The 18,748-nt window shown below is 45.6% G+C and overlaps 1 protein-coding gene across 1 annotated transcript in view; it reads right to left on the bottom strand.

Moving 5' to 3' along the window:
- Positions 1-11,953: 11,953 nt before the first annotated feature.
- The window catches only part of LOC125507145, a 20,994-nt gene continuing 14,199 nt past the window's right edge, over positions 11,954-18,748 (bottom strand). The window contains exon 18 of the mRNA XM_048671823.1: positions 11,954-12,203. Coding sequence (XP_048527780.1) covers positions 11,954-12,203 — 250 coding nt within the window. The remainder of the gene's footprint in view (positions 12,204-18,748) is intronic.

The following is an 18,748-nucleotide window of genomic DNA, read 5'->3' on the forward strand; positions in this document are numbered from 1 at the left end:
CCCAATCTCCATTTGCGCCCGCCCAAGCCTTGCCCTCAAGCGATGTCATCTTAACATCATACGTATCATTATCAAGCGGCATCAACTGGCACAGGGCGAGGCCTCCGTCGTGCCGGCGCCAATCATCAGGGTCACGTCGAAGAAGATAGGGGAGATCAAACCGCTCCTTGACTCTTGGGTTCTTTGTAATGATGTTATTAGTTGAGTCGAGAATGGGCTTGAACAAACCTGCCATGCTAGCCGAGGTGATGACATCGCACATCAATGAGTTCCTCCACCACGTCATCTTTCAGATCGGGGCAAGAATAACGGGGTCGTTTCCGGCCTGTTCCCTCCATGGAGAAGATGATCGAACAATGGCAGAAGAAAGGGTGAAGGGCTGAAGGAAAATGGAGGAGGGAGAGGAAGAGCGTGCGACAACAGTTCCAAATCGAGAGGGAAAGGCGAAGAGTCAGTGGACGGTTGCGAGTTTGCCACGGTTCACGAAGAGGCGCCCCGGCCTACACGTCCGTTCGGAAATACTCCTACTACTCGCCGTCGTCTCACTGATATGTTGGAACGGGACCACATGTCAACGAAACATGGTGTGTAATTTCTCGTGCAAAATGCGATCTGGCCGCGTTGGCCCGAGGTGCCGCATTAGTTATCGACCTTTATTTTTTTAATGGCGTGCCGATCAATTTTGAAGCATGACTAACTGGTACTGTACACAGAGAAAATATAAACTACTCTACCACTACTCCACCTCCAGTACTAGTAGTATAAAAAAGATATATAGGCTGGAGCTTGAGCGCTTTCTTGCTAAGGGCTGCCCACTTGCTTCTCACACTACCACCCTCTCTCCAGACCTAAAAAATACGACTCTTCTCTCCCTCCTCACCGGTGGTCACAGATCCGCCGGAGAAGAAAAGGACGTGCAGCGTTGACGCACTCATCGTCGGCGAGCGAGGTCACACACTGACGACAAGGCCGTCCTCTCAGACCTAGCGCCCGCGTGGGATGGCCTCCGTCCCAAGCTCGCTGCCGTAGTGTGTACGGAGGACGACAACCACGAGCGAAGCCACTTCCTGCCGACCCTCAGGTATGCTATCTTGCTAAGGGCTGCCCACTTGCTTCTCACACTACCACCCTCTCTCCAGATCTAAAAAAGACGGCCCCACTCTCCCTCCTCACCGGTGGTCACAGATCCGCCGGGGAAGAAAAGGACATGCAGCGTTGACGCACTCGTCGTCGGCGAGTGAGGTCACGCACTGACAACAAGGCCGTCCTCTCAGACCTAGCACCCGCGCGGGATGGCCTCCGTCCCCAAGCGCGCTGTCGTAGTGTGTGTAGAGGACGACGACCACGAGCGAAGCCACTTCCTGCCGACCCTCAGGTATGCTACCTCTTTTCGAACCATAACCTTGTTCTATTGCCCCATCCGCCACGTCGTTGCATGTGGATCTTTTTCCACTCCACCATCTTCCCAATTTGCTATCCTCTGCTCTGCTGGCCACGCAGACGAAAACCATAATTTGCACTATTAAAGGAAACCCTACTTCATGCAGACTAATTCATGTCTGGATTGAATAAGGAAAGGAAGGGAGACTGTACTGTCCAAGAGAGTAGGCGTCAAACCCGCATATAGGTTGAAAAGGGGAAAATCAATAGCTAAGGAACGAGTCTCGTGTCTCTTGGTTGAAGAAGGGTAGAAAGGCATGACAACGCAATAGAGAATGACCAGGTCGATCGGTTTGTTGTCCTCGCATAGGAAAAAGGTGGCTAAAGATAACAAAAATGGGACGTAATCCACATATGATGCCTGGATATTTGTTGCTCTGGGCAACCATACCTCCCTCACCACTCTGCGTCCATGGAGGTACATCGTACTGGTGCGTCCACTGTCCGAATGGGCCTCCCATGCTCTTATTGCCACTTTTTTTGCTCTTAGTATAACGCCAGCAGTCAAGTCAAGGAATGCTACTGCTAAAGTGATGCCACATTTAACTAATGCCGCTCTCAGTCTAATGCCACCGATAAATTTAAGCAATGCCATTTAGTGTCACTAGATTATTTCAGGGTTAGCTGTTGATTGTGGATGTATTAAAGATTTTTCAGCTAAGGCATTCTAATGACGTTGCATAGCCAGTATACCAACGATGAAACTTGTTACTACCTTCAAATTTTTGCACTGTTAATGCTTATAGATTACATACCTCACTTTCATGAGATAAGTTAATTTTTTTTGTACAGTGTCACCAAAATGCCAAGGCGCTGATGTCATTTTATTTTGGTTAAACTGCACAGACAATTATGAAGACAAGAGGAAAGGTCAAGAGTGGGCACCTCCTCCTCCGGCTGTTCTCTTGATTCGTTCGATCAAGTTTTTATGTTTGATCGATTATCAAGATTGGGATAGCAATTTTTAAGGTCCCCCCGAGTTCGAAATGATATTTACCTTGGAGGTACATGGTTTGCAATTTTTTATACTGTCATTAGTTAATAATGCTAGTTACCTTCAGACTTTTGTATTTGGTTTAATGCTCATGCACAGCTAGTATACCAATGCTGAAACTTGTTACCTTTACATTTTGTATTGTTAATTCTTATAGAAACCTTCCAGTGCTAGAGTTTATTGAAATCTGTTCAGTTAAACCATTGTACTGTACCCTGTAATAAAGTAACTACTCTACTGGTGCACTAGTCACTGGATTAGTGTATATTTGTAGTATTCGAATGGTGTTGCATTAGCGTATGGACAAAAATAAAGTGTGGCAATCTTTCCCAGATATGTGCTCAAGAAAACTATTACCTATTTTTCTAAATACTAGACGTTTGGGTACTTTAAATTGAACCACGAAAATGTCTTATATTAAGGAACAAAGGGTGTAGAGTTCACTCAAATTATCCCGATAAAGCTAGTCACACCTTTGTTAAAATTAATGTTCATTATGTTATCGGAGGAGGTCTGTATGTTTGTCTCTAATGCCTGTCAACTACATACCTGACATCATGATGTAATGTTAAGTCATTTCCTTTTGTACAGTGTCACTCAATTGTCAAGGCAGTGATGACGTTTTATTTTAGTAGAACTGCACAAAATTTGCTTAAAAGAAGAGGAAAGGTCAGGAATGGCTTAGTTTTTCAGAAAAAACTATGTATGCCTTCGTGACACCAGCCGCTGTTGCTTTATTTATTCCTTCAAACAGGTGGTTAGAAACAGTCTTGCTACCTTTTCCCATTAAGAAATTGGAATGCTTATATTTGTGAGTCTATGCTTCAACTAGTGCCACTTTTAGAGTAATCACACTTTCAATATCTATGCAAACAGGGATGCTCGATTTTAGTGGAACTGCACAAAAATTCCAACTGGTTCAACATTAGGAGCATGTTTTTTTCCAAACCTTTATATCCAATTGGTGGCACTATGAGCTGTTCATTACGAAGGTACATGATTTGCTACTCTTTTTGTACTGTCATTAGATAGTAATACTAGTGCTTTGCATGTGAATTTATTGGCAAGGTGGACCTACATTGGAGGTGTAGGACATGATTCAATGATTGGATGCTCAATTTCGGTTGTATCGATTTCACCTCTTCCATCACTGCGAACATGGATATCCTTGGTCTGATGAAGAATAGGCGCTATATTTCTGCTCTGAACCAGCAAATCAATTCAGTATGAAATTGTCCAGGGCAAAACATAACTGTATCAGATTGTCCAGTGCAGAACATGACAGATGCTAAGCGGAAGAGACATGTTTAAACCGAAAATACAAGGTGTGGTATATGTTGACTAGCTGCTTGATATTTGTGCAGACAGAGATGTCTGCCCGTTGCTATTTGGCAAACAAACAAAGTGTCCGCAGTTTTGGTTGAACTGCACAATAGAATAGTATAGTCACTGCATGCAGTGCCATTTGAAAATAGACACAGAAAGATTGGGTAGTCACTTCATGGACTGCAGAAAATTAGTACTGTACTATTTATTGGCCAACACTAGGTGCTTCATTGCTTTGTTCTGATTATACAATGGGCATCATTTTGCCTAAGTTAAAGTTTTTATTCTGAAAATAGTCTCGCGGTGTGATCGAGAGAAGACCAAATCATATTGCAGTGGATGTTCCTCCATCATGTGTGGTTCATTCTCATGGTTCCAGCTATTGGTGAAACCACTTACGTTTGCAAGAGGAATTGTAGACTTCACAAACAAATTTGTCTTTTAGTCTGTACTGAATGTTGGCCAAGAGAAGCATCCATGTTAGTAGGAAGAACATATGTTTTTTCTAGATCTTTGCTTTTGGAGCTACATATTTGTATATGATCTGTGAATCATTGAGATGCATTAACATGTTGATCTTATGTATGGGAATCGTACTAGTTAGTTTTAGTTGCGACGCAAGATCCGAAGTGGCTGATCTTCGCTTTTGGAGCTACATATTTGTATATGATCTGTGAATCATTGAGGTGCATTAACAGTTACTTATTTCTGTTCGCTCAGTGTTTACAAGTTACTGATCGATCACTAGCTAGCCTACAAATGCCCTCCTGGCAGTTTTATTTGCAACGCAAGATGCGAAGTTGCAGTTTTTTGAATAAAAATGCCTAGCTATGAAGAAACTGACAAGCTACACTATTGATCCTACACGGATAAAAATGCCTACCTCTGAACAAACTAACAAGCTACACTATTGATCCTACACGAATAAATAGCGGATCACGCACGTACTACCTCCTTTCCTGTTTGCAGGGCTCAATTCAAGAAATGACCTACTCGATCCTACATGAATAAATAGCGGATCATGCATGTACTAGTACCTCCTTTCTGGTTTGTAGGGCTTAATTCAAACCTCTCACCAACCAAGGTACTCCCTCCGTTCGGGTTTATTAGTCCCGTGAGCAAACCAGCAAGACCAAGGCATGGCAATAATTAATGGCATGCAAAAGTTTAAGCCTAATTAATTCTAGTGATTTAAGTGGCTGCATGCATGCCCTAGGCTGTGACTCGTTGCATGCTGCTTCGCGTACTGCCTGCGAGCGATTCTGAGTGCCTGCATGCAGCCGGTCGTAATTAAGGCAGCTAACTGATGCGAAAAAAGATACGCTTTAATTGTTGCGGGCTTTTTAAATCCGAGGAATCATTATTGACAAGGAGGGAGATGATTCGAGTGCACTCGTTTGACCGCCATGCCGGCGTGCGACCCAGACGGGACGGGACGACACAGTCATAATTTCAGTTTCTCTAGTTTTCCACGGCAAGTTGGCGCGCTAAGCCATTATGCATTGAATTCTGATGACCGTCGCGCTACCTTCCACCTATAAGTACTGTTTCCCGGCCTTCTCTAGTGCCACCGTGACCCAACTCGCCATATCCTCATAAGCCCCCACCGGCCCGACGTCGCTCGCCACGGCCGCCATGCCCCCGCCCGTCCGCGGTAGGCGATGCCGGAGGTGGTCACCGCCAGAACTAGTGTTCGGGTTTTCACCGGAAGGCAGACGGAGGGAGGAGGCATTCTATCTATCTTTAGATGGCAATGCGGAGATCGAGGAGTTGTTGGAGCGCGACCGCATGGTGGAGGAGCAGGAGTTGTTGGAGCACGACCGCTTGGCGGAGGAGCAACGTATCGCTGATTTGCGCCGCCAACGGGACATGGAGCAGCAACGCACCGACGCTCTGAGTCACGAGCAGAGCACCCGCAACTAGGCCGACTACGTGGAGGCTAGCGCCCGGCAAATAGCCCTAGAGGCTGTCAGGCACATACGCGTTCGCGACGCCAATTTTTACTACCAGCTCGACAAGTGGGTTTCCCGCTTGGAAGTCGAAGCTTCGGTGGACCACGCCGGCATGGAAAGGGCCAACGCGTGCGAGCAACGCGCCCTATCGCACCTCTTGCAAGTCTGAGGCGAGGCGCACGACGCCGGTGCCGGCATTTAGTGTGTACCACAGATGGCGACCGGCATCGTCTAGTTAGCTAAGAGTAAGTTAGTACTTGTACGCTACTAGAGTATTAGTGGGAGTAGATAGTTAACTTGGCTATGATGGTTGTCAACGTGGAAGTTCAGTACTCTATATGTGGATCAGACCTGTTACTTTGCTCTGAATGTTGAACTTTCTGTTTGAACGTATGGAATGGGTTGTTATTTTTTTAAGTGGGTTGTATTTGTCCTCCACGGGTTTAGAGGCTGACTTGTGGGCCTAGCAAGTTGACGCGTACACAATCAGGAAATGATTGTACGTGGAGAGGATGACAGCAGGGACCCGCCAAGGTCATGGCAGTACGCAAGAAAGTGCCTCCTTATTTCAAGCCAATAAAAAATGGCTCCTCCTAGTGGATTTCTGACATCTGGGTCTCATGCCATTGTCAACGTAGTCAATAAACGAGAGAATTGCACAACGAGCGGCTGACACCAGGGACCCAGCAGCTCGCCCAGTTATTTTTGTTTTGGGTTAATTTGATAAATGCCACTCCAAATCTGGTGTATCGAAGAAATGCCACTGCAATTTCCAAACTTTGAAAAATGCCATTTCATGCCATTTCTAGTGGCATTTTTCGAAGTCTCGAGTGGCATTTTTCAAAGTTTGCAAACTGCAGTGGCATTTTTCAAAGTTTGCAAAAATTGTTGTGGCATTTTTCAAAGTTTGGAAATTGCAGTGGCATTTTTATGAATCGCCATAATTGGAGTGGAATTTATCTAATTTGTTCTTGAGACGGAAGCAGGGTGTCAACTGGGCTGTGCGGGACACTCTGGCCTGTCTAGACAGCCTTTTCTTTTATGTTTACCACAGACCAACCCAGTAGTTTTTTTTCTTTCTAAAAATGGCTAGCCCAGTTTTTTTGTGATTTGTCAAGTAAGTCGCTTTATCAGGCCTGTTGGGCTGCAAATCTTGCAAGACAAGGAGAGCTTCATTCGGCTGGCCGAGAAAATGGCCTATCAGTAATGAGAAATGGGTTGTAAATTTTTAAAACACATCAAACCAGCAATTAGTTTCAAATATCTTTTTTTCATTTCGAGATTTTAAATTGCATTGATTTTTATGCGTGGATAATTTATTGGATTTTATATTGATATACATTTATTTTTAAAATCAGTCTGAATGTGACTCGAAATTTCGGGATTAAAAACAGTTCAGACCGCACCGACATATGCAAAATTTCATACAATTTTTTAATCGTGGCCACAATATGGGCTGTAATGCTAACAAAAAGAACATGGGCTCCAAAAAACCCGTAAGAATTAGCAAATGGGCTTAAATTATTTGAAATAATGGCAGATGGGCTGTATGTTGTTTTCCACAGATTTGAGGCTTTCCACAGATGGCCTGTATACTGTTGGATGTCCATCGAACGACCGTCGTGCTTCTTCAATCTCTGCTCTTCCTGCTCCAACCGCTCAAACAAGCGCCGGCGGGACTGCCTGCTCCCTCCTCCCGCGGCCGGCTGCGCTGCCGCGCAGACCTCACCGCCCCACCGTACTCCCATCGCTGGCCTAGCCATCCCTCTACTCACCCACACCTGCTGTTATTCTTCGGCGACGGCAGTCGAACCAGTAAACCCTCGTACAGTCGTACTCCCCTCCGTGTGGGAAACAAAAAAAAACTGTCGAGTCTTCTCTGCCTCTGTGTCGTTCCCTTCCTATGCCTCGCCGTCGTCCACCGCCCTGGTGCTCTCCGCGTGGCGTGGTCAACATGGTCAACGACCGACATGCATATGAAGTGGACTGTACGTGGAGAGGCTGACAGCTGGGTCCATGGCCGCACGCAAGGAAATGCCTCCTTATTACGCGCAAAATAATGATTCCTCCACCTGACATCTAGGACCCACCGAAAGGGCCTTTGTATTTCGCGAAAAAACATTACCGCCGCTGACAGCTCTGACCCACCAGCTATATCTTCGCACGCAAGGAAGTGCCTGCTTATTAAGCACAAAAAAATGAATACTCCCCCTGCTAGCTGGGACCCAGTATAGTGGGCCTACTAAGTTGACGGGGATGAAGGGCTTTGTCAACTTAGTCAATATGCACGATTCTTGCTCGACTGACCGTATGATGTCCATCCAACGGCCGTAGTGCTTCTTCAACCTCTGGTCTTCTTGCTCCAGCCGCCCAAAGCAGCGCCGGTCGTGCCGCCTGCTCCTGCCTCCCATGGCCGGCTGTGCTGCCGCGGAGGCCTCACCGCCCCCATACTACTCTCACCGCTGGCCAGGCCATCCCTCCACTCCACTCACCCACAGCCCCTGTTATTCTGCGGGACGGCAGCGCAGCCGAACCAGTGAACCCTCGTACTCCTCTCTGCATGGGCATCCACTGCCGCGTCTTCCCCGGCTCCGCGTCGTCCCCTTCCTAGGCCTCGCTGTCGTCCACCGCCGTGGTGCTCTCGGCGCGGCGTGGTCAATGTGGTCAATGACTGAATTCCATCGGAAGAATACTGTACGTGGAGAGGCTGACAGCTGGGTCCACGACAGCTGCAAGGAAGTGCCTCCTTATTACGTGGAAAATAATTATTCCTCCACCTGACAGCAGGGACCCACCAGACGCCCTCCAGTATTTCAGGAACAAAACATTTGCCCCTGACTGCTGGGACCCACCCGACGGGCCACCGTATTTTGTGAAAAAACGTTCCCCCCGCTGTCAGCTCAGACCCACCGGAAGTGCCTCATTATTATGCACAAAAAAATGAATACCCCCTGCTAGCTGGGACCCACCTTGGTGGAAGGCTGACTTGTGGGCCTGCTAAGTTGGCGGAGACGGAGGGCTTCATCAATTTAGTCAATATAAACGATTCTAGCTCCAGTGACCGTACGATGTCCATCCAACGGCCGTAGTGCTTCTTCAACCTCTGGTCTTCTTGCTCCAGCCACCCAAAGCAGCACTGGTCGTGCCGCATGCTCCTGCCTCTCGTGGCCGGATGTGCTGCCGCGGAGGCCTCACCGCCCCCTACTATTCCCACCGCTGGCCAGGCCCTGCGGCGACGGCAACCTCTCACCGCAGCCGAACCAGTGAACCCTCATATTCCTCTCCGCGCGGGCTTCCACTGCCGCGTCTTCCCTGGCTCCGCGTCGTCCCCTTCCTAGGCCTCGCTGTCGTCCATCACCCTGGTGCTCTCCGCGCGGCGTGGTCAACGTGGTCAAGGAACGACTTCCATCGGACGTGGACCGTACGTGGAGAGGCTGACAGCTGGGTCCACGGCCGCAGCAAGGAAGTGCCTCCTTATTACACGGAAAATAATGATTCCTCCACCTGACAGCTGGGACCCACCGGACGGGCCACTGTATTTCACGAAAAAACGTTTCCCCCTGACTGCTGAGACCCACCAACTACATCTTCACACGCAAGGAAGTGCGTCCAGGCAAAAAAATGATTCGCCCCAGACTGCTGGGACCCACCAGCTACATCTTCGCATGCAAGGAAGTGCGTCCGGGCAAAAAAAACGATTCGCCCCCTGACTGCTGGGACCCACCAGCTACATCTTCGCATACAAGGAAGTGCCTGACAGTCGGGACCCACCTGGTCGAAGCGTACGTAGCGTTTTCATTCTGGTCATGAATGTGTACATACATATATACTGGTGGATGTAGAGGCGTGCACGTGTCGTAGTAGAGGTGCACACGTAGCATGTACACGTACGTACAACGGCCAGGCTGCAAGAAAGAAAATATGACCACATATGTGTACATACGGGCGGGGTCTCGAATGCCTACTCGCACATACGTACGGCGAGGGCTCGTGTACATGGCTGGGTCGGAATGGCGAAACATCGTCGTCTTCGTGTTCATGGGGAGGCAACGGAATGCGTCGTGTTCATGGGGAGGCAACAGAATGCGTCGTGTTCATCAGGAGGCAATGGAACGCGTGGGAGCCAACCGGCTGGGTCGGAACGGAATGCATGGTCGTGCTCATCGGGAGGGCTTGGACGGAACAGGCGATGGAAATGAGGCCTGGCGTACCGCAGAACGGAGGAAATGGACATCCTACAGTTGAAACGGGGGTCCTGTTGATCAGGAGGGGTGTGGCGTACCGCAAAACGGAGGAAACGAACCTCCTACGGTCGAAACGGGGGTCCTGTTGATCAGGAGGGGTGTGGCGTACTGCAAAACGGACAAAACGGACCTCCTACGGTCGAAACGGGGGTCCTGTTCATCGGGAGGGGTGTGGCGTACCGCAAAATGGGACTCCACGGGATACTGTTCATCACCACTGTCGACCTCCTCCAGCCTCCACGGGCTACCGTCGACCTCCTCCTGCCTCCACGGGCTCCTGTTCATCCAGCCTCCACCGCGCGCTACTCCACCGACTACTGTTCAACCACCCCTCCACCATCTACTGTTCATCCAGCCCTCCACACCACGGGGTCCTGTTCAACCACCCTCCACGGGCACCCCTCCACCATCTACTATTCATCCAGCCCTCCACACCACGGGGTCTTGTTCATCCAGAGGCAACACCACCGCTCACTGTTCATCCAACCCCCCCCCCCCCCCCCCCCCCCCCCCCCCCGCAACGCTCACTGTTCATCCAATCGTCCGGGTTCAATTAGCAGCAGTAGCGAAGCAATCGCTCGATCGGTTTCAGTTAACAGCCATCGATCGATCGCTAGGGTTTAGTAACGCGTAGCCTACAGTGCAATCGCTCGGGTTCAGTTAGAGCCAACGCCTCGCACACACGTGTGTATGTGTACGAGAGAAACACGCATCGCTCCGCCCCCGACTTCCCACCGTAACCGGGAACTCCCCGAAATTTTCCTCCCCCTCGCTTCTACCACGGTTTTTTCTGTCATGGACGGCTGAAAGAATGTCATGCAGCTGCGTCTCCGGCCCGCCCAGGAGGAAAAGCCCATTTTCTGTCATGATTTTTTGTCATAGAAGTAGGAGCCCACCACATCTATGATGATACCGGATTTTGTCACAATTATCATCATAGAAGTGTCATATGTATGACAGAAATTTTTTCCGTTCGGCCCAAAATGTCATGAATGTGTCTTTTTTTGTAGTGAGCGCCCAGCTTTTGGGCGCTGCACTGTCTGCTGATTTCAAATACCAAGTGTTGTTTATGTTTTGTGGTTCGCATAGATGTCACATAATCATAAGTGATATCACATATAGTAGTCCAAAACACAGAAAGAAGACATAGCACATAGAGTCCAAATCACATAGTCATACACACATAAAGGAGTTATAGCACATAGATTTGTCCAAAACACATAGTCATTTAGGACTCATAGCACATAGTAGCACACATTTTGGTTCACAAGGTCACATAGTAGTACACGTTTTGCGTCGAGCAAGGTCCTCTCTTCTTCTTCTTCTTCTTCTTATTCTTCTTCTTCTTCTTCTTCTTCTTTCGGCTCCCACCACTCCGGCATCTCACCTCCTCCCTCCGTGTCCTCCACCCCCTTCATTGTTGCCATACCTAAAAAAATGGCAACTTAATAGTTAGCCACACTATGCAAAATGACAACATAAATAACAAGATAATAGTAAGTCACATACGACAATGGTCCATTGAGCCAAGAAAACATTCCTCCACTACGACCGCCGCCAAGGCCAAGATCACCACCACGACCATAGCCACCACCAAGGCCTAGGCCATCACCACGGCCTCTACCACCACCACAGCCTAGACCACCACCACAGCCTCTACCATCGCCACCACGGCCTCTACCACCATCACCACGGCCAAGACCATCACCACGGCCTCTACCAACACCATGGCCAAGACTGTCACCACGGCCTCTACCACCACCACGGCCTCTTCTAAGACCTAGTTGACTCCCTCTTTGTTGCCTAGTTCCTCGTTGGCTTGGTTGATTTGATTGGTTTGGCACTTGGACACTTGTTTGACTTGGTTGGCTACCAATTGCTTGGCTTGTGCTTGCATCATTTTTCTTTGATCTCTTTCTTGGTTCGGTACAAGTTCTTGTGTTGTGTCCCCCAGCATTGCACTCCCCACAACGGGATTGCTCATGAGGCTCTTGGAATTAGCCGGTGCCGGTTTCTTGACCAGCACCACGGCCCCATCCATCCATGTCACCTCTAAGACGCTTTGTCTTACGTCTTCCCCATCTAACGACCTTCAATTGCGGGTCCAGCCGTAGTTGGACTCCATGATACTCTGACCATTGTGATTGGTCCAAGTATGGCTGAAACCAGGGAACCCATGTATTCTTGACAGTCATGATTGAGAAATCGGACTCCCGCATGGTAAGAGGGTGATTGACATCTACATTCCTAACATGAGATGCGTTTAACAAGTGCGAGCATGGGAGATGAAGCAAGGATGGCCTCGTGCAAGTGCAATCACACCATGTTAGGGAGACCTTGAAAGCTCGGCCTCGTGTTGGTGGCCATCTCTTGTGGTTCCTCCAGGCTCTTTCACTTCATACATCCAATCGTTGTCGTCATATAGTACAACTTCTTGGGAGTCTGCCTTCCGTGCTTGAAATTCCAACCATTCTTCAACCTTTGGTGGGAAATTGTACTTGTGCTTTTCCTTGTTCTCACCAGCAATCTACTTATCCATCTCCATTGAGTACTTTAAAAAGTATGCATTCATCTTGTCAAATGTGTATTGAACTATTGCCATCACGGGTAATGCACGTACACCCTTGAGAACCTTATTGAAGCATTCTACCATATTGCTTATCATTTGACCGTACCTCCAACCATCTTCATTGAAAGCACGTGCCCACATATTCCTTTCGACAATGTTCTTATTGAGAAATTCAAGACCACCGGGGTCAAGTTTCATGTGTCTCAGCAATGCATTGAACAATGTGGCAAACCACTTGTCGGATAAAGCGAGACAACAATCTTGAAGATCATCGGCCAACTCCTTGATACCACATGCCCTATAGAAGTTTGCACAAAAGTGCCTCATGCACCATCGATGGTGCAACTTTGTATGTCCGGGAATGTCATGTTGGGGAACACAATAATTTCAAAAAAATTCCTACGATCATGCAGGATCTATCTAGGTGATGCATAGCAATGAGAGGGAAGAGTGTTGTCTACGTACCCTCGTAGACCGAAAGCGGAAGCGTTATGACAACACGGTTGATGTAGTCGTACATCTTCACGATCCGACCGGTCCTAGCACCAAAGGTAGGACACCTCCGCGGTCTGCACACGTTCAGCTCGGTGACGTCCCACGAACTCTAGATCCAGCTCAGGTTGAGGGAGAGTTTCGTCAGCACGATGGCGTGATGACGGTGATGATGAAGTTACCGACGCAGGGCCAACCCAACAAACAAATTCGGAGACACCTGTAGAGCATCTTTATAATCACCCAGTTACGCTGTGACATTTGATAGCACACTAAGTGTTCCTCTGGTATTCGGGAGTTGCATAATCTCATAGTCATAGGAACATGTATAAGTCATGAAGAAAGCAATAGCAATAAACTAAACGATCATAGTGTAAGCTAGCGGATGGGTCTTGTCCATCACATCATTCTCTAATGATGTGATCCCGTTCATCAAATGACAACACATGTCTATGGCTAGGAAACTTAACCATCTTTGATTAACGAGCTATTTAAGTAGAGGCATACTAGGGACACTCTGTTTGTCTATGTAATCACACATGTACTAAGTTTCTGGATAATACAATTCTAGCATGGAATAATAAACATTTATCATGATATAAGGAAATATACATAACAACTTTATTATTGCCTCTAGGGCATATTTCCTTCAGTCTCCCACTTGCACTAGAGTCAACAATCTAGTTCACATCGTCATGTGATTTAACATCAATAGTTCACATATGTATGTGATTAACACCCATAGTTCACATTGCCATGTGACCAACAACCAAAGGGTTACTAGAGTCAATAATCTAGTTCACATTTCTATGTGATTAACACCCAAAGAGTACTAAGGTGTGATCATGTTTTGCTTATGAGAGAAGTTTAGTCAACGGATCTGCCACATTCAGAGCCGTATGTATTTTGCAAATATTCTGTGTCTACAATGCTCTGCATAGAGATATTCTAGCTAACTTCTCCCACTTTCAATATGTATCCAGATTGAGACTTAGAGTCATCTGGATCGGTGTAAAAGCTTGCATCGACGTAACTCTTTATCACCCCCATCACCGAAAAACATTTCCTTAGTCCTCACTAAGGATAATTTTGATCGCTATCCAGTGATCTACTCTTGGATCACTATTGTACCCCCTTGCCAAACTCATGGTAAGGTACACAATAGATCTGGTACACATCACATCATACTTCATAGAACCTATGACAGTGGCATAGGGAATGACTTTCATTCTCTTTCTATTTTCTGCTATGGTCGGGTTTTGAGTCTTACTCAACTTTACACCTTGTTATATAGACAAGAACTCCTTCTTTGACTGATCCATTTTGAACTCTTTCAAAAACTTGTCAAGGTATGTATTCATTGAAAAAACTTATCAAGCGTCTTGATCTATCTCTATAGATCTTGATGCCAAATATATAAGCAGCTTCACTAAGGTCTTTCTTTGAAAAATCTCCTTTCAAACTCTCCTTTATGCTTTCCAAAAAATTCTACATTATTTTTTATCAACAATATGTCAATCACATATACTTATCAGAAAGGTTCTAGTGCTCCCACTCACTTTCTTATAAATACAGGCTTCACCGCAAGTCTGTATAAAACTATATGGTTTGATCAACTTATCAAAGCGTACATTCCAACTCTGAGATGCTTGCACCAGTCCATAGATAGATCGCTGGAGCTTGCACACCTTGTTAGTACATTTAGGATCTACAAAACCTTCTGGTTGCATCATATACAACTCTTCTTTAAGAATATCCATTTAAGGAATGTAGTTTTGACATCCATTTGCCAGATTTCATAAAATATGGCAACTGCTAACTTGAATCAGATGGTTTTAAGCATCTCTACAGTTGAGAAAATCTCATTGTAGTCAACACTTTGAACTTTGTCGAGAACCTTTTTCTGACAAGTCGAACTTTGTAGATAGTAAGACTACTATCAACGTCCGTCTTCCTCTTGAAGATCCATTTATTTTCTATGGCTTGCCGATCATCGGGCAAGTCCACCAAAGTCCATACTTTGTTCTCATACACGGATCCTATCTCATGGCCTCCAGCCATTTCACGGAATCTAGGCTCATCATCGCTTCCTCATAGTTCGTAGGTTAATCATGGTCTACTAACATGACTTCCAGAATAGGATTAATCATTGTTCCGGAGAAATCATAGTTCCGGAGAAATCATTTGATAAAGCGTAGGTCAATCACTATCTTATCTGGAAGATTAACTCCCACTTGATTCAAGTGATTGTAGTACCCAGACATTTTGAGCACATGCTCACTAGTTGAGCAATTCTCCTACATCTTTTAGGCAAAGTACTTGTCAGAGGTCTCATACCTCTTGACACGGGCATGAGTCTGAAATACCAATTTCACCTCTTGGAACATCTCATATGCTCCGTGACGTTTAAAAAACGTTTTTGAAGTCCCGGTTCTAAGCCGTATAGCATGGTGCACAAAACTATCAAGTAGTCATCATATTGAGCTAGTCAAACATTCATAACGTCTGCATCTGCTCCTGCAATTGGTCTGTCACCTAGCGGTGCATCAAGGATTTTTTTTTCTATGCAGCAATGAGGATAAACCTCAGATCACGGACCCAGTCCGCATCATTGCTACTATCATCTTTCAACTTATTTTTCTCTAGGAACATATCAAAAAATAAAGGGAAGCTACAACGCGAGTGATAAGTCTCCAACGTATCTATAATTTTTGATTGCTCCATGCTATATTATCTACTGTTTTGGACTATATTGTGCTTTATTTTCCACTTTTATATTATTTTTGGGACTAACCTATTAACCGGAGGCCCAGCCCAGAATTGCTGTTTTTTGCCTATTTCAGTATTTCGAAGAAACGGAATATCAAACGGAGTCCAAATGGAATAAAACCTTCGGGAACGTGATTTTCTCACTGAATGTGATCTAGGAGACTTGGACCCTACGCCAAGGAACAAAAGAGGCGGCCACGAGGGTGGGGGCACCCCCCCTAGGGCGCGCCCCCTACCTCGTGGGCCCCTCAGAGCTCCACCGATGTACTCCTTCCTCCTATATATACATACGTACCCCAAACGATCAGAACATGAGCCAAAAACCTAATTCCACCGCCACAACTTTTTGTATCCACGAGATCCCATCTTGGGGCCTGTTCCGGAGCTCTGCCGGAAGAGGGCCGTCATCACGAAGGACTTCTACATCATCATAGCCTCTCCGATGAAGTGTGAGTAGTTTACCTCAGACCTTCGGGTCCATAGTTAGTAGCTAGATGGCTTCTTCTCTCTCTTTGAATCTCAATACAAAGTTCTCCCCCTCTCTTGTGGAGATCTATTCGATGTAATCTTCTTTTTGCGGTGTGTTTGTTGAGACCGATGAATTGTGGGTTTATTATCAAGTCGATCTATGAATAATATTTGAATCTTCTCTGAATTCTTTTATGTATGATTGGTTATCTTTGCAAGTCTCTTCGAATTATCCGTTTGGTTTGGCCAACTAGATTGGTAGTTCTTGCCATGGAGAAGTGCTTAGCTTTGGGTTTGATCTTGCGGTGTCCTTTCCCAGTGGCAAAAGGGGCAGCAAGGCACGTATTGCATCGTTGCCATCGAGGATAACAAGATGGGGTTTATTTCATATTGCATGAATTCATCTCTCTACATCATGTCATCTTGCTTAAGGCGTTACTTTGTTTTTAACTTAATACTCTAGATGGATGCTGGATAGCGACCGATGACTGGAGTAATAGTAGTAGATGCAGAATAGTTTCGGTCTACTTGTCACGGACGTGATGCCTATATACATGATCATGCCTAGATATTCTCATAACTATGCTCAATTCTGTCAATTGCTCAATTGTAATTTGTTCACCCACCGTAGAATACTTATGCTCTTGAGAGAAGCCTCTAGTGAAACCTATGGCCCCCGGGTCTATTCTCATCATATCAATCTCCATCACTTTAATCTTGCTTTGCTTTCTACTTTGCTTTTACTTTTTACTTTGCATCTTTATACCAAAAATACCAAAAATATTATATCTATTAGATCTCACTCTCATAAGTGACCGTGAAGGGATTGACAACCCCTAATCGCGTTGGTTGTGAGTAGCTATCGTTTTGTGCAGGTACGAGGGACTTGAACGTGGCCTCCTACTGGATTGATACCTTGGTTCTCAAAAACTGAGGGAAATACTTACGCTACTCTGCTGCATCACCCTTCCTCTTCGGGGAAAACCAACGCAAGCTCAAGACGTAGCAAGCAGGATTTCTGGCGCCGTTGCCGGGGAGTCTACGCAAAAAGTCAACATACCAAGTACCCATCACAATCCCTATCTCTCGCATTACATTATTTGCCATTTGCCTCTCATTTTCCTCTCCCCCACTTCACCCTTCCGTTTTATTCGCCCTCTCTCTCTATCCTCCCTCTCTTGTTGCTTCTTTTGCCCGCTTGCCTTTTGTTTGCTAGTGTGTTGGATTGCTTGTTTGTCGCGATGGCTCAAGATAATACTAAATTGTGTGACTTCAACAATACCAATAATAATGATTTCCTTAGCACTCCGATTGCCCCTCTTACCGATGCTGAATCTTATGAAATTAATACTGCTTTGTTGAATGTTGTTATGAAAGATCAATTCGCCGGCCTTCCTAGTGAAGATGCCACTACTCATCTGAATAGCTTCGTTGATTTATGTGATATGCAAAAGAAAAAAGATGTCGATAATGATGTCGTTAAATTGAAGCTATTTCCTTTTTTGCTTAGAGATTGTGCTAAAGCTTGGTTTTCGTATTTGCCTAAAAATAGTATTGATTCTTGGAACAAGTGCAAAGATACTTTTATCTCTAAGTATTTCCCTCCCGCGAAGAGCATCTCTCTTAGAAACGATATTATGAACTTTAAACAACTTGACCATGAACATGTTGCACAAGCTTGGGAGAGAATGAAATTAATGATACGTAATTGCCCTACTCATGGTTTGAATTTGTGGATGATTATACAAATTTTTTATGCTGGATTGAATTTTGCTTCTAGAAATCTTTTAGATTCGGCCGCGGGAGGCACTTTCATCGAAATCACTTTAGGAGATTCTACTAAACTCCTAGATAATATTATGGTTAATTATTCTCAATGGCATACTGAAAGATCTTCTAATAAAAAGTGCATTTGATAGAAGAAATCAATGTTTTGAGTGGAAAGATGGATGAACTTATGAAATTATTTGCTACTAAGAGTGTTTCTTCTGATCCTAATGATATGCCTTTGTCTACTTTGATTGAGAATAACAATGAATCTATGGAGGTGAATTTTGTTGGTAGGAATAATTTTGGTAACAACACTTATAGAGGGAATTTTAATCCTAGGCCATATCCTAGTAATCCTTCTAATAATTATGGGAATTCCTACAACAACTCTTATGGAAATTATAATAAGATGCCCTCTCAATTTGAGAATAGTGTTAAAGATTTTATGAATTCCCAAAAGAATTTTAATGCTTTGCTTGAAGAGAAATTGCTTAAAGTTGATGATTTGGCTAGGAACGTTGATAGAATTTCTCTTGAGGTTGATTCTTTAAAGCTTAGATCTATTCCTCCTAAGCATGATATCAATGAGTCTCTCAAAGCCATGAGAATTTCCATTGATGAGTGCAAAGAAAGAACCGCTAGGATGCGTGCTTCCAAAGATGCCTTTATTAAAGCGTGTTCTTCTAGTTCCTATGAAAATAATGATGAAGATCTAAAATTATTG

The sequence above is a fragment of the Triticum urartu genome, chromosome 5, assembly GCF_003073215.2.
Source record: "Triticum urartu cultivar G1812 chromosome 5, Tu2.1, whole genome shotgun sequence".
In the NCBI taxonomy this organism is placed as follows: domain Eukaryota; kingdom Viridiplantae; phylum Streptophyta; class Magnoliopsida; order Poales; family Poaceae; genus Triticum; species Triticum urartu.